Source organism: Vipera berus (assembly GCF_964194415.1).
Source record: "Vipera berus genome assembly, chromosome: 2".
Taxonomy (NCBI): Eukaryota; Metazoa; Chordata; class Lepidosauria; order Squamata; family Viperidae; genus Vipera; species Vipera berus.
This window is the reverse complement of record NC_138203.1, coordinates 265,335,044-265,359,531: the sequence shown is the minus strand read 5'-3', so window position 1 is coordinate 265,359,531 and position 24,488 is coordinate 265,335,044. Positions and strand designations below refer to the sequence as shown.

Here is a 24,488-nt window from a genome sequence, read left to right as displayed (position 1 = left end):
CCTGGACCCGGCTGTTTTAAATAACTATCGTCCGGTCTCCAACCTTTGCTTTTTGGCGCATCAGCTTCCTCTGTTCCTGGAGGAAACTGATTATCTGGACCCGTACCAATCGGGCTTCAGGCCCGGGCACAGCACAGAGATGGCATTGGTCGCACTGGTGAATGATCTCTGGCGGGCTCGGGACAGGGGTTGTTCCTCTGTCCTAGTCCTATTAGATCTCTCAGCGGCTTTTGATACCATCGACCATGGTATTCTACTGCGGCGTCTCAGGGGGTTGGGAGTGGGAGGCACCGTTTTATGGTAGTTTTCCTCCTATCTCCTGGGCCGCTCGCAGTTGGTGTTGACAGGAGGGCAGAGATCCTCCCCGAGGCCTCTCGTTTGTGGAGTTCCTCAGGGGTCGGTTCTCTCTCCCCTCCTGTTCAACATCTACATGAAGCCGCTGGGTGAGATCATTCGTGGTTTCGGGGTGGGGTATCATCAGTACGCTCTCTACATGAGGCTGCCCTTGAGGACCACTCGGAGGCTTCAGCTGGTGCAGAATGCAGCCGCGCGAATTGTGATGGGGGTTTCCCGACACTCCCATATAACACCTCTACTCCGCAAGCTGCATTGGCTTCCGGTTGCCCTCTGGGTGAGATTCAAGGTGCTGGTGATGACCTATAAAGCCCTTAATGGCTTGGGTCCGGGATATCTGAGGGAACACCTGCTGCCGGCATCAAGCTCCCTTCGTCCAGTGCGCTCTCACAGGGAGAGCCTTCTCAGGGTGCCGGCGGTTAAAGATTGCCGGCGGGTAACACCCAGGGGGAGGGCCTTCTCTGTGGGTGCGCCTGCCCTCTGGAACCAGCTGCCCATGGAACTTAGGACTGCCCCCAACCTTCATTCATTTGGCCAGGACCTGAAGACCTGGCTCTTTGAGCTTCCCAGTCCGGGCTGAGAGTTCTTAGTTTTAATTGGGGGTTTTATTCTTAGGGATCAAATTTAATTCTTTTTAATTGCTTTTTAATTTTTGTATCACTGTTTTAGTATCCTGTAAACTGCCCTGAGTCCTTCAGGAAAGGGCAGTATATAAATCCAATAAAATAAATAAATAAATAAATATCATCTGCAAACGCCTGCAGTTTATAAATTTGATCTCTTATCTGAAGCCCGGTAATCTCATCTTTCCTTATTATTCTCAATAGGGGTTCTAAGGTTAAAATAAATAAAAGTGGGGAGAGTGGACAACCCTGCCTAGTGCCCTTACAGATATCAAATTTGTCAGTTAAATTCCCATTTATCAACAATCTCACTTCCTGCTTAGTATAGATTGCTTTAATCATATTACAGAATTTAGCCCCAAACTGCATATGTTCCAACTGACACATTAGGAAATCCCAATTAACCCTATCGAATGCTTTTAGAGCATCGATAAATATTAAAGCTAATTGTTTATCTGGTCGGCTTTCATAATACTCCAGAACATTTAATATAATTCTGAGATTATCTTTTATTTGTCTAGTGGGAAGGAACCCATTCTGGTCTGTATGTATGAATTGCTGCCGAGAAAAGAAGATGGACATTGAAATCAAAAGGGTTGAAGAGGACTTATTTGTGATGAGGTCCTTTGTGTGACCAGAGAAGCAGAAGGAATGATTCTGTGTCCATTTTTGCTCATTTTATAGCAGTTTAGATGTAGCATAGGAGACCTCAGGAACTCTAGTTAGAAGGTGGTTCAATGACACATATAAAAGAATGAAACAAATGAACAGAACCAGAGGGGAAAAATCCAGAATAAGAAAAAACAGGAAAATGCCATCCTTATGCATATTCCATTTTTGTATGTGTTTTATCCAGTTATGTTCTTACTGCTGTTCTTGGCTGTCTTGGGAAGCTGTGAAGATGACAGAAGCCCCCTAGAGGAATGCTTCCAAGAAACTGACTATGAAGAATTTCTAGAGATCACCAGAAATGGTCTGAAAGAGTCATCAAACCCACAACATGTTGTGGTTGTAGGTGCAGGAATGGCTGGGCTTAGTGCAGCCTATATTCTTACAGGGGCTGGACATAAGGTAAGCCACTGATTTTTGTCTATCAACAATTTGCTTCGACAACAACAGCACCATTTAGCAAAAATTCAAGTTGGCACCTACATTCATGCAGTTGAAGCCCCATCCTTTTTATGTCCATCAGGATGCAAATAGAAAAGGACAGATTTTCACTGCACAGTCATAGATGCCATCTTGAGTCTCATTGATGAGCGTCTCAATGGAGAGAATATGTAGATGACATTGGATAGGCTCAGCAAGCCTTGGCATTTTCTCCCTCCATTCCATTCTTGTAGCTAGCAGAATTTCTAACCCTTACCCTCACCTGTCTTCACAGATACTTCCTTGAGGTACAGGTTCCTAGGAATCTGACAGCATCCACTCATTTAAAAAATGTATTCTGGATGGAGATACTAATCTAATTTGAAAAGCAGATCCTCACTTGTGTAGTATCTATTAGGTGAATGCCCCAGCAGAGGTGATAGAGGACATAGATACAGACTATGTCTGTCATGCTCTTCCTCAGAATTTCAAAATGCAGAAAAACAGTATGAAATAGTAAACCAAGGAAATCAAGATATCAAAAAGGAAAAAGTAATTTAGTTAAATCTAGTTTGTTCCAATCTGGTTCACTATATCTCTCCCTGCCTTATTTCCTAATGTTTTTATTTTCATCCTGTCCATGTGCTGCTTCCTACTTACTTTCTGTTATCTGAACCTTTCAAGTTCTCCTTTTGAGGACCATTCCAACTCCCCTTAACCATAATTTTCCCACACTCGTCTTCCCTTTCAACCCTTTCACTCTTCATTCAAATACTGGTTTTGAGAGTTAGTCCTCATTCATTCTTTCTACATGATCAAACCATCTCAAAAGACTTCTTCCATTCCAGTCACTCCCTTTTGAATACAATCCATCTGCTTCCATCAGTCATTTATCTTGACCCAACCCACCGATATTCTCTCTCTCTTTCCTGTTTCATTTAACTTTTGTATCTCTCCTGACATAGCCTGCTCTCATTTTTATAGAACAAAATGGGCAGAAGCACACTCCTCTACAGAGTCATTGTCCTTTCTCCTCATCCAACCTCCAAACATTAGCTGATTATTTTCACAGCATCTTCAGCTTAGCCTAGGATGGTGATAGATAATTTAGTGCCATCGTTTTATTGGTGACCCCTCATCCCAAAGAGAGATGGTCTTAAATAAGAGAGGAGGTCCCTGGGGCATCACATATTGATATAACCAGGAATTGTTTACCCTTTATGGCTACTAACTGAAACACCTACTTAAGTAGGAGTATTCTGGAACATAGTCCCAATCCAGACAGGATAAACTTCACGGAATGGTTTTAAACAAATATTTGTTGATCAGGAATTCTAAGCAGAGACTTACGTTTGCTTTAGATACACCTGTTCATGTTTATATTTCTCCATCCACACAAGGTAAAAAGGAATAATTACCCATATCAGCTAAGCATGGTTGAGGATCTCAGTCAAAGCATGCATGCAGCTTGATTAGACAAAGGCTTTTACAACCATGGCAGGTAGCCAGAACATCCTGTAATAAACTTTCAAGTCCTTCCCAATGACTAGATAAGACATAAAACTGACCAACAACTAGACTACATTTCCCAGAGGCTGTCTCTTAAGGAGACAGCATTTAACCCTTTAAATGCTGAATGCTCTAAGACAGTTCTTAATTCCTAAGCTACCTATATAATGGACCAGATGGCTATATACTGGGCCAGCACAAGGAGCATAATCACTTTAGAATAGTGCCTCTTACTCCCAACTCCCAATCCAGAAGGATAAGATGAAGGCACTGAAAGCCAATGAAATATCTAGCAGGATTATGAGAGCTGCATTCTCCCCTCCCAAGCCCCAGAGATTATACTTTAGAGCAATCCACTCCGTTTTTCTCACGAGCCTGAGCCTGGACCCTGGCTGAAAGGGAGATAGATAATCCATTTCCTCTAGGAATCTATGTAACTAATCTCTTCCTCCTTTTAAACATCCTTCCTCACAATGTGAAGGTGGTAGACAGTGCAAGAGTCATCGCATGTAGCCAAGTCAAGTGTAGGTTGAAAAGCACTCAGTCATCTCCACTTTTATTTTTGTGCTATTTATGCTCTAAGTGTCTTCAGTTGCTTCATCTGGGAAACCAAAGTGTTGCTTGGCCTTAGAAACTAGAGAGCGATTGGAGGGGCAGTCCTCTCCATTGCCCTGCAATCTCCAGGAATTCACAAGGTGCAAGATTGTCAGGAAAATTTCCAAGCATCCTCTGGAAACCCTGTGGATCTGTTGGACACTGAAAAGGACATAGACCAGGGATCTTCAAACTTGGCCCTTTTATGACTTGTGGACTTCAACTCCCAGAATTCCTCAGCTAGCATGCCTGGCTGAGGAATTCTGGGATTTGAAGTCCACATAAAATGGCCAAGTTTGAAGATCCCTGACATAGACCATTTGAATAGGACATGCTACCTAGCAGAGATCCAGAATACCAAGGATAATACATTTTGACCAGAAAGTGATCTGAGCACAGCAAACGTGTAGAGTCTGATGGCTGATTCTGAGGTCTTAGCATAGAACTTTTTTTGTGGCTGCAGTGGTCCATCTTGATGTGGGCTATGAACTTCACAGGAGGGAGAAACTCAGTTTGTATTGCACAGTGACTGCAATGGTCATCTTGCTGTTTAGAATACTTTTCAATAAATAAAGAAAATGTTACTAAACCAAGTTTAAATTGATTAAAACAAAGAAGACAAAGCAAAGAAAAAGTCCTGATTGCAAAGAATAGATCTCCTTAGATTCTAAGACATATTCAGGTGGGACATCTGAAGTTCAAATGCTATTTCACACAAAATATTCACTACACAAAAAAATGGTGGGAAGCAAATAAATGGGATAGAACAGGGGTGTCAAACTCAATTTCATTGAGGGCCGCATCAGCATTGTGGTTGCCCTCAAGGGGCCGGGTGGGTATGGCCAGGGTGGGCGTGGCCTACTGGGTGGGCATGGCCAGCTCTACATCGTTCACATCAAAGGTGCCCATGGGGGCCTGGGCAGGAGTGGGACAGATCTGAGGGTCTCTGGCAGAAGGAGGGTCTCTGGGCCAGGGCCAAGGCAGTGGGGGCCGTTCCCTCACTATTTCCAGGATGGCTTCATGGGCCACATGAAACCACTTCGCGGGCCGGATCCGGCCCCCGGGCCTTGTGTTTGACATGTCTGGGATAGAACTTCCAATAATTGTCAAGCATAACAAATTTCAACATTGCAATTCCGCTATTTGAACTGTTGGGACTCTATTGGGGGAAGGTGCCTCAAGGAAGACTAATGAGAAAGGTCTCTTGAGTATCAGAAGGGAAAGATGACAAATGTTGAGAAGAGCATTTACCATTGTGGTAAGGAACCTTAGGGAAGGGAATAGTGCACACAACCTTAAAATACTGACATCTCAAAGCCAATGCTATGAAGTCTCCCCAAAATAAGTCACAAAGCAGCCGAGCAGTGACGTTTTAATAAGAAACCATTGTCAAAATGAGGCAGTGGCTTTCCTATTTGCCTTCAGGTGACAGTTCTTGAAGCCAGTGAATGTGTGGGAGGACGAGTGCAGACTTATCGAAATTACAAAGAAGGCTGGTATGCCAATCTCGGGCCCATGCGTTTACCTGAGAAACACAGGTGAGATGTGAGATGATCATGTTTACTTATCTCTTCTCCTTGCATACTAAGACTGGAGGGTCGTGGAGGTATGTCCCGTAACAGCATTGCTATTTTAGACTCTGGGAATGTCAGCCAGCATTAAATTCCACATATTTGTAAGGGTGGTTCAGTAGCTATTTAAAACCTGGCAGCAGAGCTCACAGCAATTTATACTAAATGAACAGGACATGATAAGGAATGGAATGGAGTATTGCTCCTGGAGCATTCACAGGGTTGGTTAAGCTAATTTTCTTTAGAAGTAAGAGGACTAATTAGGTGGAAACATCTAGCTTGGCTTTCAAAAAAGCTAAGCACGCCCAACGTGATATTGTTTAGTGCTTGGATGGGAGACTACTAGGAAATCCCAAGACTGTAGGCTCCACTGAGAAGAGCCTTGGTGGAGCAGTGGGCTAATGCCTCCTTAAGTAACACCAGCTGCCTGCAATTAGTGCAGGTTTGCATCCCACCAGGCTCAAGGTTGACTCAGCCTTCCATCCTTCCGAGGTAGGTAAAATGAGGACCCAGATTGTTGGGGGCAATAAGATGACTTTGTAATAATGCCGCTGGGGGGGAAGCCCTAATAAGCAGGCATATACATAGAATGAAGACTATTGCTAAGCACATTGGTTTGTGCTTAAAATTGTAAGCCGCCCTGAGTCTTCGGAGAAGGGCGGGATATAAATGGGATTTTAAAAAAGTCAAAAAAAGTGGCCTTGAAACCAGGGCAAATAATTGGGAATAAAATAAGTTTAATTTGGATTGGAATCATTCTCTTTGATCTTATCTTTCTTCCATGTATCTATTCATGTGAGAAAAATAAGCCCGAATCATTTTGGTAAGACAATGGTTTGTAAGAGTTTATCAAGCAATTTGAGAATTGTTGCTGTTTTTCTGTGCTGGTTTTTTCTCTCTTCTCAATTGGTAGCTCTTTTTTTTATGGAGGGGGAAAGCTGTGTTGAAACTGGAAGTTCTGGCTAAATGTGTACAGTTTTTCTTTCTATATATAAAGCAAAGTGATATAGTGATGCTCCAGAAATGATGACAGAATAATTATTTGACCTTCACATTTGCACCTTAATTCTCTTGATAATCAGATTCAATCTTCTGCACAGAACTATACATCATTCTATATTGTTTTTCTTTCAATGTTTTCTCCTTTCCTCTCCCCAGGATTATCCGGGAATATATCAAAAAGTTTGGTCTGAAGTTGAATGAATTTGTTCAGCAAAGTGAGAATGCCTGGTATTTTATCAAAAACATCAGGAAGAGAGTAGGGGAAGTCAAGAAAGACCCTGGCCTCTTGAAATATCCTGTGAAGCCTTCAGAAGAAGGCAAAAGTGCTGGACAGCTATTTCAAGAGTCCCTCAGAAAGGTTCAGATAAGTTCTAAAATTTATTTTTAATCAGGAAGTTTACGCTATGGCTTGTTTCAAGCAGTGAATCATATAGACAGAAGGTTCCAAAAACACTCTCCAAAACTAGTTTATAATCAAGAGCTGTCCTCAGGATATGGTAAAAAAAGTCAAGCTGGAGGCCATAATAGGGTGATTGAGGTTCTGCCTGTTTTTTAATGTCCAGGGAGGGTTCCCATCTTGACAAAATGGTAATTGTTGAATTCTTGATTGCTTTCCTGTGAATGTTTTGTTGTCAGCTTGGGTAGCCTGATCACTGCAAGGGGAGGGTGGAGTTTGTTGGCTCGTTATAGATGGTAGTTAGTGTTATATACTGAGTTCATTGCTTGACTGACGAGACGAGGCAAGTGAGTTCAGCAAGAATCATTCTTTATTTGGTTACAGGAACTGAACTGAGAAACAGGGCTGCGAATGCAGCAATTTATACCCTGGCCTCTAGGTGGTGGCCAATAGGTTTAAAGTAACCTATTGCCACCCAAGAAGCAGCCAATGGTGGCACGGGAGATGGGTTGTCTGAGAAGCTGGGAGCCATTAGCCAGCTTCCCTGCTTAAGCAACCTTTCAGCAATTAACCCCACATGATATTCTTAAGTAAGACAAAGGCAAATACATTACACCCCTCCACCCTAGAATGTACACACATTATATCAACAAAGGAATGGTTACAGCAATTACAAGTTTTACAGAGATACAGAAGTAGAATGCAAACATACATATTTTTCCGTACTTTCTAATACAGAGGCTCTCCTGGCTAGCAGCAATTCAATGACACATACAACATTATAGCTCAGTTATTTTGGAACAAAATCTTGTAAGTAAGCAGGAGGCTTGCGGACCCTCGTAGAATGCCTGAGAGAGCCAGGCACTCCCCGGTCTACCAGCTTGCCCACCGAGCTGGGTAGACCAGGGTCCATACGTTCAAGCGAGTCTGGCTGACTTGGAATTCTCTGGTTGGCCATTTCCCACCCCAGAGTCTAATCCATCTGCAGAGTTAGCACAGTGGCTGTAGTGTTCTGGTTGACTATCTCCGTCAGGGACCCCATGTTGCACTCCTGGGCTTTGCCCCCCTACGACCACCTCCCAGTTGCTCTGACTGCATGGGACCTCATAGCATAAGGACTAATCGGCCTGGCTGCTGGTTTGCAGCCCGTGGATGGGACCTGGAGTGAAGTCCTCGCTTTGTTCTGGACAACGCTTTCTAAGCTGATTGATATGGTGACAAATGACTCACCCACCTTCTAGGCCTAACCTCATCAGACATGTAACGTCTGCACCATTTCATCCTTCTTCTAATGGACAAGCCGAATACATGGTGAGGACAACAAAGGAGGCACTCAAGCGTATTGGCACAGGTGACTGGCATCACAGATTGGCAGATTTTTTACTCTGCCAGCATTCTACGCCCTGCACTGCTACAGGTAAAAGTCCTGCTGAACTACCTTGGGGTAGGCATTTGATTACTAAACTGGACAGGTTGCATCCAGACAGAGTGGCAACAGAAGCCTCTCGACCAAAACCCCTGAGGGGGCTGCACATGGAAGATTGGGTTTGGGCCAGAAACTATGGTCCAGGGAATTTATGGGTTCCTGGTCAAATAACCAAGGCATCTGGACCCCTAGCTTATGAAGTGGGGTTGGAGGGAGGGCGACTGGTCAGAAGACACATCGACCAACTCAGGAAAAGGTTTTCGGAATGGTCACTAAGTGAGGACTGCGGCATAAGTCCCTCCCAAGGTCCTCCAACTGGTAGCCAAGCCAGCCCACACTGGAACCACCAGGGTTTTCCCTTCTCAGCAGAAGTGGAATCTGACAAAGAACCGGGAAGCACGGAAGTGCAACATGGAACCCCTGACCAAGCGAGCCAGCCGAACCTCAGCAACCACTGTGCCTACTCTGCAGAACAGACTGACTCTGGAGTGGGCCAACCTGGGGAGGCCAGCCAGAGCATTTCGATTCCCCTTACCACTGGGTAAGCTGGTAGACCACAAAGTGACGGGAACTTCAAGATGTTCCTCTAGGCCACACAAGCCTCCTGCGTACCTCACAGACTATATTGTAAAATAAAGTGATGTATAGTGTTGTGAAACTTGTACCACTACCTACAGAAACTTGGGCATTGTGAAACTGCCATTACTGCATTGTAAGCCTGTTCATGAGATGTTGTTTAATCTCATTGTAGCTCTTACTGCTTTGGTAAGCCTGTTCAGACGTTGTTTAATTCCACTGTAGCCACAGCGAATTTATGATTTATGATTTATTTTTTATTATTTTCATTACTGGTGTTGGGAGTGATTAATAAGCCTTGACAGTTGTTAAGACTATTTTAAGGGTGTCATAGTCTGATCTAAGAGGGGAGGGGTGTTATGTATTGGGCTTGTGGTGTTACACCACGTGCGGTGCTGGAGGAGCTAAAGGCTCTCCAGCAACCCAGACAGGCCATCTCTGGTCCTGCAATTGGTCAGCCCCAGGCGGCAAGCGTGGGCTCAAACCTATTGGCTGCCGCCTAGCGGCTAGACTATATACTGTGGGTGGTTGCGGCCCAAGCTTCAGTACAGTTCCAGCAAGAATAAAAGTATGAGTTATTCTGTACTCAGCCTCGTGTCACCATTCCTGCTCTCCAGAGCCCATGACTTAACAGGTAGCATGTTGTTGTTTTTCCCTGTGTGAATTTTATTCCTTGGAATATGTTGTTGATTGTTTTGTATGTTGTTGATTGTTTCTCTACTTGTTCTTTTTTTACTATGACAAAGCTGTTATCTTCATATAGGATCCATACTTTTGGCTGTATGTGTGGGAGTGCCATAGTTTCAATAAAGTGTTATAGTTTTATTATACCATACTGACTTTAATAACCTTTCCTATTTGTCATAAACCTAGTTCTAATCTATACAGTATAATACTCTATAAATATTGATTCTGCATTTGTCCTTTTTATGTGTGTTTTTTTCTTTTGTTTGATGTAATACCTTTTTAATGACAAATACTTGCTTTTCCTTTCCCCTATGTCTCCTTTATCTTTTCTAAATCATTCTCAGGTTGTAGAAGAATTAAAAAGAACTAACTGCAGCTACATACTAAATAAATACGACACCTACTCAACGAAGGTATTTGGATTGTGCCTTGAAACCATGTCTCCAAACAGTACAGTCTGTGGCGGGGTGGGGTGGAGTAATTTTTAAGGTATATTATCGTGTTCTTCTTAGGGTATTATTAGAATATGAGACAAATTACTTACTGAACCATCTGAGAGTTTCAAATACTAAAATGAACTGTGATCCAAAGAGCAAGATGGGAGTCAGTGACAGTGGTGTTATTGAAGATCCACCTGCTTTTATGAGGTTTTTATTTGCACATGCAACACAGTAAAACACAAATTGGAGGGACCTCCTTGTCATGCAGGATAAATAGCAATTGACTGTGTCCCCCCTAAAGCCATGCAATGGCCTTTCTTCTTAGGACATACAGATTGCACTACATGCTTAACTTGGTCCTATTTTGTGCTCATGATGATTTAACTCTAAGCTGGCTAACAAGCATTCTGTCTGGACTGAGACACTTGGACTGCAGCTTGTAAAGGATTTGGTCTAACGGAGAGGGTGGCCATATTATATTTAATAAATGAGATGGAATGCAATTAGTTCAAACAGCAAGCTACCATGTTGTCTGACTGGACAACGCCCCTTCTGCTTTGCCCTCCCAAATTCTGGGTCAGAATTGGCATGTACACTTTTATACGTTTATCATTAAATTAAATGTATATGTGCAAAGTTAAAGCACTGAAATGCAGTGTTGTTGTTGTTAGCTATGAAGTCGTGTCCAACCCATCACAACCCTATGGACAACGTTCCTCCAGGCCTTCCTGTCCTCTACCATCTTCTGGAGTCCATTGAAGCTCACGCCTACTGCTTCAGTGACTCCATCCAGCCACCTCATTCTCTGTCATCCCCTTCTTCTCTTGCCCTCAACCTTTCCCAGCATTAGGCTCTTCTCCAGTGAGTCCTTCCTTCTCATTAGGTGGCCAAAGTATTTGAGTTTTAGCTTCAGGATCCGGCCTTCTAAAGAGCAGTCAGGGTTGATCTCCTCTAGGACTGACCGGTTTGATCGCCTTGCAGTCCAAGGGACTCGCAGGAGTCTTCTCCAGCACCATAGTTCAAAGACCTCAATTCTTTGGCGCTCGGCCTTTCTTATGGTCCAACTTTCACTGCCATACATTGCAACTGGGAAGACCATAGCCTTGACTATATGCACTTTGGTTGACAGGGTGATGTCTCTGCTTTTTAGTGTGCTGTCTAGATTTGTCATGGCTTTCCTCACGAGGAGCAAGCATCTTTTAATTTCTTGGCTACAGTCCCCATCTGCAGTGATCTTGGAGCCCAGGAAAATAAAATCTGTCACTACCTCCATTTCTTCCCCATCTATTTGCCAGGAATTGAGAGGGCCGGATGCCATGATCTTGGTTTTCTTAATGTTTAGTTTCAACCCAACTTTTGCACTCTCCTTCTTCACCCGCAACAAGAGGCTCTTTAGTTCTTCTTCACTTTCTGCCATTAGAGTGGTATCATCTGCATATCTTAGGTTGTTGATATTTTTTCCGGCAATCTTAATTCCAACTTTTGATTCATCTAGCCCTGCTTTTCTCATGATGTGCTCTGCATATAAGTTAAATAGGCAGGGCGACAGTATACAGCCTTGCTGGACTCCTTTCCCAATTTTGAACCAATCAGCGCTTCCGTGTCCAGTTCTCACTTTTTCTTCTTGGCCCAGTTATAGGTTTCTCAAGAGACAAATAAGATGGTCTGGTACGCCCATCTCTTTAATAACTTGCCACAGTTTGTTATGATCCACACAAGCAAAGGGTTTAGCATAGTCAATGAAGCAGAAGTAGATGTTTTTCTGGAACTCTCTAGCTTTCTCCATGATCCAGCATATGTTGGCAATTTGATCTCTAGTTCCTCTGCCTCTTCGAAATCCTGCCTATACTTCTGGTAGTTCTCGATCCACATACTGCTGGAGTCTAGCTTGTGGGATTTTAAGCATAACTTTACTAGCATGAGAAATGAGTGCAATGGTGCGATAGTTTGAACATTCTTTGGCACTGCCTTTCTTTGGAATTGGAATGTAAACTGATCTTTTACAATCCTGTGGCCACTGTTGAATTTTCCAAATTTGCTGGCAAATGGAGTGTAGCACTTTTACTGCATCGTCTTTTAAGATTTTGAATAGCTCAGCTGGAATACTGTCACCTCCACTAGCTTTGTTGTTGCTCAGCTTTTCTAAAGCCCACTTCACTTCACATTCTAGGATGTCTGGCTCGAGGTCAGTGATCACCTCATTGTGATTATCAGGGACGTTAAGCTCATTCTTGTATAGTTCTTCTGTGTAATTTTGCCACCTCTTCTTAATCTCTTCTGCCTCTGTTAGGTCCCTGACATTTTGGTCCTTTATCATGCCCATTTTTGCATTAAACATTCCCTTCATCTCTCCAATTTTCTTGAAAAGAACTCTGATCCTCCCTATTCTATTGTTTTCTTCTATTTCTTTGCACTGTTCACTTAAGAAGGCATTCTCTTCTAGCTATTCTCTGGAATTCTGCATTCAATTGGGCATATCTTTCTTTTTCTCCATTGCCTTTTGCTTCCCTCCTTTCCTCAGCTATTTGTAAAGCTTCCTCAGACAGCCATTTTGCTTTCTTGCATTTTTTTTTCCTTTGGGATGGTTTTGGTTGCTACCTGTTGTACAATGTTGCAAACCTCTGTCCATAGTTCTTCAGACACTCTGTATATCAGATCTAATTCCTTAAATCTATTTGTCACCTCTACTGTATATTCAACAGGGATATGATTTAATTCATACCTGAGTGGCCTAGTGCTTTTCCCTACTTTCTTCAGTTTAAGCCTAAACTTTGCAATGAGAAGCTCATGGTCTGAGCCACAGTCAGCTCCTGGTCTTGTTTTTACTGACTGTATAGAGCTTCTCCATCTTTGGCTGCAGAGCACATAGTCAATCTGATTTCTGTGATGTCCATGTGTAGAGCCGTCTCTTGGGTTGTTGGAAAAGAGTGTTTGCTATGACCATCGTATTCTCTTGACAAAATTCTATCAGCTTGTGCCCTGCTTCATTTTGTACTCCAAGGCCAAACTTGCCTGGTTATTCCAGTTATCTTTTAGCTTCCTACTTTAGCATTCCAATCCCCCATGATGATAAGGACATCATTTTTGGGTGTTAGTTCTATAAGGTGCTGTAGGGCTTCATAGAACCAGTCAATTTCATCCTCTTCAGCACTGGTGGTTGGGGCATAGACTTGGACTACTGTGATATTGAATGGTTTGCCTTGGATTCAAACTGAGATTATTCTGTCATTTTGAGGATTGTATCCCAGTATTGCTTTTCCTACTCTTTTATTGACTATGAAGGCTACTCCATTTGTTCTGAGGGATTCTTGCCCGCAGTAGTATACCTGATGGTCATCTGAATTAAATTCACCCATTCCTGTCCATTTTAGTTTGCTGATACCTAAGATGTCGATGTTCAGTCTTGTCATCTCTTGTTTGACCACGTCCAGCTTTCCTTGATTCATGGATCTTACATTCCAGGTTCCTATGGAGAAAAAATCTTTAAGCAACGGACTTTCCTTTCACCACCAGACACATCCACAGCTGAGCGTCCTTTCGGCTTTGGCCCAGTCACTTCATTCTTTCTGGCGCTACTAGTACTAGCCCTCTGCTCTTCCCCAGTAGCATATTGGACGCCTTCCAACCTCAGGGGCTCATCTTCTAGCGTCATATCGTTTTGCCTTTTGGTACTGTCCATAGGGTTTTCATGGCAAAGATACTGGGGTGGGTTGCCATTTCCTTCTCCAGTGGATCACGTTTTGTCAGAACTCTCTGCTATGACCTTTCCGTCTTGGGTGGCCCTGCACGGCATAGCTCATAGCTTCATTGAATTACACAAGCCCCTTCGCCACGACAAGGCAGTAATCCATGAAGGGGATATTCATGGATGCACAACGACAAACTTTAAAATATAGAATCCCTTCCTATTGTAACCTTGCTTGAGTATCATTTCAAGCTTTATCCCTTATATTGAACATCATGTACAAATAGTCCTCAACTTACAACTGTTCGTTTAGTGACCGTTCAAAGTTACAAAAGTGATTTATGACTGTTTTTCACACGTATGACCATAGCATTTCTGTGGTCATATGGTGAAAATTAAGGCAACTGACTCATATTTATGACCTTTGCAGGTTGTAAAATGGGGAAAAACTCACTTAACAATTCACTCGCTTAGCAACAGAAAATTTGGGTTCAGTTGTGGTTGTCAGTTGAGGACTACCTGTATATTGCTTTCAACAAAATGGAAGTTATTTAAAAGACCGATTATTCCCCTGGAGGTCATTAAGTGGAACAATAACAGAATGATTCTGCTTTGTGCTTAAACCCCTAACTCAACACCTCCTCAGATTTAGAAAATTTGTCCTATTTGCAGCCCACCAGTTACAATCTGAAATCAAAGTTCTTGCTTTGAAAGGATGTTCTTGGACAATATATTGGAGACGGATTTCAGAATTTCTCTTCCCAAAACAGGAGTATCTAATTAAAGAAGCAAATCTGAGTCGTGGAGCTGTCGATATGATTGGAGACTTAATGAATCAAGATTCTGGCTATTATGTGTCTTTTATTGAGAGCCTGAAAAATGATATCTTCGCTTATGAAAAAAGGTAAGCAAACCTATCTCGCTTGGATTAAATGATTTCCTGATCATTGTCCCATTTTAAAGATGAAATCCCTTGTTTATCCATTGAATGATCCATTGGAATCTGCAAGGGTATGGAGATAAAAATCTGAAAGAGAGCAGGCTCATGAAACAGTCAAATCCTCACCTCATTGGTGTGGGAATGCACACAAACCCTTAACTCTTTGCTGCCAACTAAAGTCCTGGCGGCAGCTAGGAAATCTGGCATGGCTAGGTTGGGTATCTGTTAACCCAAACCCCAAGCTGGCAATTGAAACCAACTCTAACATAATATTGCAGTTGCAAGAAATGCCAGTTATCAATAATGGTAACATTATCGCTAGATATTAATTTTTGTATCAGTTAGAAATGGCATATGTGCGGACTTGTTCTCTATGTAACATCTACTCTGCTTTAATTAAACCATTAGATTAACAGTTGCTACATATTCTTTCTGAAGCATCCTGTAAAAAAAAACCTTGGAACTAACATTCTGGACTATAAAGGTAGCATTTCATGTTAAACCATTCTACAAGAGACAAAGCACATTACCCTTTGTATTTCACAGTTAATTCTAAAAAAGTATCAGAATTCACACAGTCAGTTTCTGTATCAAGGCTTGTATAGCGTTTGCTTACCCAAGCTATGCACAAGTAAATAGGAACTAAGTTGTTCATTTCAGCTCAGGTATAAATGTCCCTTTTTATATTCTCCCTCATCTCAGATTTAAGTAGTCCTATTTGACAGATCTTTCTGAGTAGACAGCTTGAGATAATGCCATCTTCTCTTTCAAACAAAATATTTTTACATAAAATATGTTAAAAATGTAATCTAAGTATTAAACAAAAGCATTATGGTAGTAATATCTTTTGTTTAATGGCCCTTCCTGATGAGATCCCTGATATGGTATCACTAAATATTGTAACATTGTAAGCCGCCCAGAGGCACCTCATGGTGAAATGGGCGGCAAACAAACTTGATAAGCAAACACAATAAATAATAGAGAGCGAAGTCAAAATAAGAATAAAGAATGTTGTTTGCTTTCTATCAAATCTGCTGCCAACTTCTTCCACAACTGTTTTCATTTCATCGTCTTGTGACAAAATGTCTTTTTATTCACTAATATCATTATCCAATTTTAGCAGAGCAGGTTTTTACTTCCTCTGTCCCATTTGGTCTTCCAGATATGATGAAATTGTTGGTGGAATGGATCAGTTGCCTATATCCATGTATCGAGCCATTAAGGAAAGTGTGCATTTCAATGCCCGAGTAATCAAGATACAGCAGAATGCCAAGAAAGTCATAGTGACATATCAAACTGCAGCAAAGACCTTGTCATATGTGACAGCTGATTATGTCATCGTGTGCTCTACGTTAAAGGCCACCCGTCGCATCAGGTTTGAACCACCCCTTCCGCCAAAAAAAGCGCATGCTTTGAGGTCTGTCCACTACAAAAGTGGCACCAAGATCTTCCTCACTTGCACTAAGAAATTTTGGGAGGATGATGGCATTCAGGGTGGGAGGTCCACAACTGATCTTCCATCTCGATTCATCTACTACCCTAACCATAACTTTACTAGTGGAGTTGGGGTTATTATAGCCTACGTCCTTGCTGATGATGCCGATTTCTTTCAAGCTCTTGATTTCAAGGACTGTGGTGATATTGTCATTAATGACCTTTCATTCATCCATCAGCTGCCCAAGAAAGAGATCCAGGCCTTCTGTTATCCCTCAATGATTAAAAAATGGAGCCTGGATAAGTATGCTATGGGTGCTATAACCGCCTTCACTCCCTACCAATTTCAACATTTTAGTGAAGCGCTCATTACACCTGTAGGCAGAATTTTCTTTGCAGGGGAGCATATAGCCAAAGTTCATGGTTGGATAGATGGCGCAATTAAGTCAGGGCTATCAGCAGCAAGAGATGTGAATCGTGCTTCTGAGAATCCATCAGGAATCCACCTGATCAATGACAATGAACTTTAAGAAAGAGGTCAGCAATGTTTCAGACTAAAATTCCCAGAATACCAATTGGTAATTCTAGGAGCTCTAGTCCCAGGAGGTTGGAGCCAGGAGGAAGTGGGGGAAGTAAGCAGATTTGGCCTGGCTAAATTATATCAGCCAAAACATGTCAAAATATATAAGAGCATTTTAGAAGAAACAAAAATAAACCACAGAATGAAAAGGTTTATTGGGATGCCAGCCCAATTTGGAAAGGAAGTCCTCTCAAGACAATCTATATACATACTACTAAAACTCTCATTTCTGTAACATTTTACTGGGCAAAACAGTGCATCACAGGGCAAGACTTTTTGAACCAAAATACCTCTAATGGGCTAACTTGCAAAATACATCCACAATCTAGAACCCATGGCTTTCCTGGAATTAAAATTTAGCAAATGTTATGAAAGATTTTATGACACTTGCCTGAAATACATTAGAGTTGCAATAGGTATAGAGTTTCCTTCTTGAGCAGGAGGTTAGATTAGAAGACCTCCAAGGTCCCTTCCATCTCTGTTATTCTGACAAAAAAATATCATAAGACAGTTTATGTTATAATACAAGTTACCATAAAACATTTCCTGGGCTGATGTTTTACTGTGCTATACAGCTCACCATGGGCTATTTTCAAGGCAGATACGTCTGTGAATGTATCCCAACTTTTCCGTGAAAGTAATACATTGTTTTTGCTCTGCCATTGTTCAAGTGATTGAGGAATCTGGTAAAGAATTATCTCTGAAGGGATGACCAGAAAGTCATGGATTGTCTAGTGTTGCGATAAAGATAGGATCCTTCTGTTGCCCTTTCCAAAAAGTAATGGAAAAGAAACATGCAATTGTTGTTAAAGTGGATTTGTGAGTTTATTTTAAAGGGTCTCATATATATGACGCTTGGGATGTCAAGCGTCTAGTGGTCCTAAGCTATGATTCTATATTTCCTGCAACCATCAAAAATTGTCAGTGCTACAGTGTCATTGATGGAGAAGAAAACACATTATGGCATCAAGCAGGCCTGTAGACAACCTTAATTTGTAATTTCTCCACTTTGCAACCCTCCTCTGACTAGCGTTCTGAAAAACCGGGAATACAAACAATTATAATAAAAGCACATACTATAATTTTCCCTGTTTCTTCCATTTGTTTGTTTGTTTGTTTTTGCTTTAGCTTCGGCCTGGAGATGGAGAAATCCCTGGGTCTCTAAACTAGCTGAATCAGTTTAGTTTAATCTGGTTTTAAATTAAATGATTAAAATTATTTTTTAAATTAAAACCACTATAACAAAAATGCAACATGCTTTGCATTTAGAACTGCTCATGAATAGTTTATGGGTGGGAAGAAAAAATGAATGAAGACTCTCAAAAAGATAGGTAGCAGTGCATTTTGTCAACTTTCACAATCTAATTGTGCAGACCAACTGTCAAGAATTCCCAGTTGTGGACAGAAGTGAACAGACAAAATAGAAGAAGCGACTGTCTCCTTGAAGTTTCTCCATACAATCTTCTTGTTAACTTTCAACCACAGAATCATGATGGGTGAATGGAACAATTGTTTTTATTGGCATGTAAACTTTAGTATATGAACAACTGAGAAATAATTTTGTAGAATTAACCTAACAGTACAGAGACATGAAGAGCTGCTTCAAAACAAAGGAACTGCTTTATGAACAGTTGCCATTCTTCATATGGAAGATCATACAAAATATCTATGAAAAGCACAAAGGTAGCCATACAAAAATTCTAATGCCATTTTTAAAACTGTCTTTCAATAAATAGTATCCCATTTTATAGCAACATGCCCCTAAAATTCACTATCCCCTAAAACAGGTTTTTTATAGTATAAATACGTAACAAAATAAATATGTAACCAAGGCATTGCCAGTTTAATAAATTCACCAGATTAACTACTTAATACTGTATCTTTCGTTCTGGGAATATTATGTTAACCTACAAGTTAATAGAAAGAGATGCTTTTTTTAATCCATCCAGGAGATTCTTGCTTATTTTTCCAAAGGCGGCTACGTCTATGGATCGACTGGAAAAAAAAATTGATCAGGAAAGACGTGGGCCATATGAAGATGGCGATTATCTTTGCCAAATAAGTTTCAAAAGTAAATGTTTTTTAGAACCCCCATTTCTCAATATAACAGGTTGAGGGTATTTTAAGACTTGCATTTGTGATTCCCATTTCAAACCTCTCCTATATTTCCTGTTCATTTCCTTTTTTAAAATTATACATTTATGCCTCAATATGAGAACGCCAAAGAGGCTGCCAGAAAGACCACCTGAACGAGTCCATGCCGTCTCTAGGACTTGAGGACCCCCTGAAACAGGCTTTTATTTGTAATTAAATTTCAGTCGTCTTGCTCCTATTTATGATCAATCAGCAGTCACCTTTATCTTTCTGCATGAAGTATAGATTTCCAGTAATTAAGGAAGAAAAACCAAACACAATGAATTAAAGCTGCTAAAAGCCCGATTTATTTGGAAGACACGAATAAAGTCACTCAAATCCTGTTGACCAGAAAAACCATACAGCAACTCTTTTCTCTCTTGGAAGCCCCGTCTTCTATGCTGGTTTGTCCAGAGCAGTGGTGTCTCTCTGCTCAGCTGATTCCATTCAACAATAGGGAGAATTTGCTGGCATCACCTTAAATGTGGCGTTTGTATTGTCTGTGGAGATGATTGAAGATGGGCATCTGAGGCAGTGATGGGTTACAGGATTCAGTGGATTTCCTAAGGCAGCAAAATATTTTAAAGTCTCTAGGATATTTTTTAAGATCTTTGGTGCTCTCCCTTTGGCTCTCTGCAGGAGGATGCTTCTCTAAGCACATTCAGTGCTGGTGGGCTCGGGCGAGTGCTTGGTCAGCTCCTTTGTCATGGCTTCCTTCAAGGCAGCTTGCACATCTGTGCCACTGATGTCGGACAGCTCGTTCTTCTGGCTCAAATTCTCCACCTCTGTGGCCACATGGTCGTAGACATCAGTCATCAAGGTCTTCATCAGGCTCCTGGCCTTGGCCTCCATCTTCACCTTGGGCATCTGCCGAAGGACCTTGGAGGCAAACCGCGTTGGGGAGCAGATCTTCTCTGGACCACTGTCCGCTGACTTGGGGGCAGAGGCCTGCTTGACCCGACGCTTGGGACGAGCCTGGTGCTTCTTTTGTTTCCTAGGCTGCCGTTTCTTCTGCTTCTGCTTAGCTGGCTGATGCTTCTTTTGGATTTTCTTTCTCTTTGCATCTCTGACTTTCCTTTTGCCTTGCTGTCTGGCGGCCATTGTTCTTTTCTCTTGAAGCGCCTGCCTGAAATGTCGCCAGGTTTTTGCCAGACAAAGTCACTCCTAGACAATAACATGCAAATGAGAGATCTGCATGGAGTATGCTGATTGGGTAGCCCTACCTTCCTTGTATCCGTGATACCCTTGTTACACAGGACAGGATTGTGACCTAATTTTTGTAATCTTCAAGAAATGAAGTTTAACTCTGCCACCCTTTTCTGGTTCAAGGATTTCCTGACCATATTTAAATTTTTCAATGAAAATTTATTTTTATCTTCTTCACTGATCATTATCCTCACCCTCAAATCTTGCTCTTATTCCCCAAATCCTTTTGATTTGATTTGGTTTGATGGAGCGCTCTGTGAGTGCTCGCATTGTCTGCATTTACGTCATGCATGCCGCTCCTCTTCCCACATACACACATGGCCACACACTATCACAATCACCTTCAATTTGGCTGGGGCCGAGGCAATTGCCTGTGATAACACCAAGGGCGGACAATTATTCAAGGAACCTTGGTTTTCTGACCACTCCTCGATCAATATTGACCTCCCCCTGTATCAAGCCCTCAGGGTTAGGGAGGAGGGTGAATGATAGGGGTGGGAGGGATAAGGGTATTTTATCAACCGGCTGTCAGTCCAGGCCGGAGATGGTTCCCAGCGAGACGAGCTTGGGGTTAGGGATTTCTGGTTCCTCCGGTTGTGGGGTGGGGTTTCAAATCCCCATGACGATTGGGAATGGTAACAGGTGGTTGCACGGAGGACCGTATCAACATCTGGGATCACACCCCCGCTGTCTTCAAGTGGTGGCATGCTCCGACCCTCCGGTTGATACCCATTTACCAGGGGTTGAGGGAGATTGGGCCCCTGAGCTTAGGCTGGTGTATTTTAATGCCAGATCCGTAGTGAACAAAGCTCCCCTCGTCCGAGATTTGATCGAGGAGGAACGCGCGGATCTGGCATGCATTACGGAAACCTGGTTGGGCTCAGAGGGAGGTGTCCCTCTGACTGAGCTCTGCCCTCCAGGTTTCTGTGTGCTGCACTGGCCGTGGGCTCAGGGTAGGGGCGGGGGAGTGGCGGTGGTTATACAGGAGACCTTATACCCTCGGGAGACCACTGTCGTACAGATTGGCGGGAGTGAGTCGCTCCTCCTGAAGTTTGGCTCTGGGGTTCAGTTGGGTTTGTTGCTGACATACCTGGCACCCAGCTGTGTTGCAACAACTCTGCCCGGGCTTCTCGACACCCTTTCAGGGCTGGTGGTTGAATTTCCCAGACTTATGGTTCTGGGTGATTTCAACCTTCCATCCCTGGGCGGGTCGTCAGAGTTAGCTCGGGAGTTCATGGCCTCCATGATGGCCATGGACATGACCCAGATAATTCAGGGCCCGACCCATAGAGGGGGTCACACTCTCGACCTGGTTTTCCTATCTGGGCAGTGGTTTGATGATCTGGGAAGGGGTACGCCAAATGTCCCCCTGTCATGGTCTGATCATCACCTCTTATGGCTGGTCTTCCGATACACTACCCCTCACCACTGGGCTATGGAGCCAAGCAGGTGGTTCCACCCCAGGCGCCTAATGGATCCAGAACGGTTCCAGACGGCGCTTGGGTCTATACCTATCTCCCTCACTCACAGCCTGGAGTAAGAATTGTGCTAACCTCTGTCTCCAGTCCCCATGGATGATGCATTTCAGAGCATCATTGGTTGTGTGCACCATGCGCTCTGCCATCCTGTTAGATGATGGATGGAACGGGGCAGTCGTGACGTGTCTAATCCTGTTGGTCTTCGCAAACACCTGGAATTCCATAGACGTAAATTGAGGACCGTTATCCAAAACTAATGTCAGGGAGACCATGTGTGGCAAAGAGTTCCCTGAGCACTTGGATTGTCCTTTCCGTGGTCATGCTACTTACTGGCACCACCTCCAACCACTTAGAATGGCTGTCCACTACTACTAAGAATGTCTGTCTCTGAAATGGTCCTGCAAAGTCAATGTGGACTTGGGACCAAGGAGTGTGTGTAACTTCCCACTTGTGGACTGGTGCCTGTGGCTGTTCAGGCCGAGACCTCTGGCAGATGTAACAACCAGCTACCTGTTCCTCTATGGCCTTGTCCAGTTCCGGCCACCATAGCTAGCTCCTGGCTAGGGCCTTCATTCGCACAATTCCGGGGTGCCCCTCGTGGAGTGAATGTATGACCCTATTCCTCAACCTCTCTGGGATTATGACCCGACACCCCACAGCAAACAACCCTTGTAGGCAGACAGTTCGTGTCACCTGTTAAAGAAGGCTTGGAACTTCTGTCCTGGTGATTTATCTTGCCACCCTGTGCTCACCCATGACTGTACCCTGCTCAGCAGTTTGTCAGCCAGCGTTGCTGCTGCAATGTCCCTTGCATTGATGGGACACTCAGGAAAATCCTGCAGTGACAATATTTGATGTGTGGGAGCTGGATCAGGTTCAGTGCTTGCTATGGGTAGTCTGCTTAATCCGTCAGCATGGCCCATCTCCTTGCCTGGCCTGTGTACTAGCTTGCAAGCATAAGCTGACAGGAATATGGACCACCTGAGCATCCTGGGAGACAGGATCTGTGGGGTCTGCTTGTCTGTGGTGAAGAGACCTAATAGGGGTTTATGGTCAGTGAAAATGATGAATTCTCTGCCATACAGATAGTCATGGAACTTCTTCACTCCTGTGACTATTGCCAGGGCCTCTTTGTCTATCTGTGCATAATTCCTTTCCGCCGCTGACAATGTCATGGAGTAATATGCAATGGGGACTTGCTTCCCATTGTCTTCTAAATGGCTTAGGACTGCTCCCACTCCATAGGGGGATGCATCACAAGCAATACAGATTGGCTTGGACTCTATGAAGTGAGTGATTGTGGCATCACTTGCTAAGAGATCCTTTAATGCCCTGAAACTCTTGTCATGCATGTTTGTCCACTTCCATGTAGTGTTCTTGTCCAGAAGCCTATGTGAGGGCTCTGCTATAGTGGGGTAAGAAGGCGTGGTAAAAATTATATGGGAGTATCGGGAAGCCCCCATCAAAACTCACGCGGCTGCATTCTGCACCAGTTGAAGCCTCCGAGTGGTCCTCAAGGGCAGCCCCATGTAGAGAGCATTGCAGTAGTCTAACCGGGAGGTCACAAGCGCATGAGTGACTGTGCGCAAGGCATCTCGGTCCAGATAGGGCTGCAACTGGCGCACCAAGCGAACCTGGGCAAAAGCCCCCCTGGTCACGGCTCCTATATAATCTTCAAGGCTGAGCTGCGAATCCAGGAGGACACCCAAGTTGCGAGCCCTATCGACGGGGGGTAACACCTCACCCCCCATCATTAAAGATGGAATAGAATGGTTCACTCGAGATGCCTGTACACACAGCCACTCAGTCTTGGCAGGATTGAGTCGGAGCCTGTTTCTCCCCATTCAAACCCGAACCGCCTCCAGGCAACGGGACATCACGTCGAGGGCATCACTGAGTTGGTTTGGGGTGGAAAGAAAAAGTTGGGTATCATCGGCGTACTGATGATACCCCACCCCAAAACCACGAATGATCTCACCCAGCGGCTTCATATAGATATTGAACAGGAGGGGAGAGAAGACCGACCCCTGAGGAACTCCACAAACGAGAGACCTCGAGGTGGACCTCTGCCCTCCCGTCAACACTGACTGCGAAGGTCCCAAGAGATAGGAGGAGAACCACCGCAAAGCAGTACCCCCCCAGTCCCAACCCCCTGAGACGTCGCAGCAGGATACCATGGTCGATGGTTTCAAAAGCCGCTGAGAGATCTAATAGGACTAGGACAGAGGAACAACCCCTGTCCCGAGCCCGCCAGAGATCATTCATCAGCATGACCAATGCCATCTCCGTGCTGTACCCAGGCCTGAAACCCGATTGGTATGGGTCAAGATAATCAGTTTCCTCCAGGAACAGAGAAAGCTGATGCGCCACCACACTCTCAACAACCTTCGCTAAAAAGTGAAGATTGGAGACTGGATGATAGTTATTCAAAATAGCTGGATCCAGGGCAGGCTTCTTGAGAAGGGCTCTCACCACCGCCTCCTTCAAGGCAGCGGGAAAGACACCCTCACTCAAAGAAGCAGATATCACTGCCTGGAACCAGCCTCGTGTCTCCTCCCGAGCTGAATAAACCAGCCAGGAAGGGCACAGGTCCAATAAACAGGTGGTAGAGCTCAGCCTCCCCATAATCCTGTCCACCTCCTTGGGAGTCACAGGATCAAACTCAGTCCAGATAATACTCTCAAGACCGCTCGATTCCTCCCTGTCAGACTCTGCCCAGTCAGAGTCCAAACCGGTCCAAATCTGAGCGATTTTGTCCACCAGA

General features: G+C 43.6%; 2 protein-coding genes across 2 annotated transcripts; one reads left to right on the top strand and one right to left on the bottom strand.

The window, feature by feature from the left end:
- Positions 1-1,835: 1,835 nt before the first annotated feature.
- On the top strand, positions 1,836-17,989 carry LOC308662944 (L-amino acid oxidase Lm29-like; the record flags this gene model as incomplete). The annotated part of the gene is made up of 6 exons (XM_081319090.1): positions 1,836-2,048; positions 5,595-5,707; positions 6,899-7,100; positions 10,173-10,241; positions 14,724-14,857; positions 16,056-17,989. 6 exons carry the CDS (start codon positions 1,836-1,838, stop codon positions 16,855-16,857), a joined length of 1,533 nt encoding a protein of 510 aa, XP_081175216.1. The 3' UTR covers positions 16,858-17,989.
- Positions 17,990-19,691: 1,702 nt separating this feature from the next.
- On the bottom strand, positions 19,692-20,343 carry LOC308663611 (uncharacterized protein; the record flags this gene model as incomplete). Its single annotated transcript, XM_081320192.1, has 1 exon — positions 19,692-20,343. The coding sequence occupies exon 1, from the start codon at positions 20,139-20,141 to the stop codon at positions 19,692-19,694; it is 450 nt and encodes a 149-aa protein (XP_081176318.1). The 5' UTR covers positions 20,142-20,343.
- Positions 20,344-24,488: the final 4,145 nt, after the last annotated feature.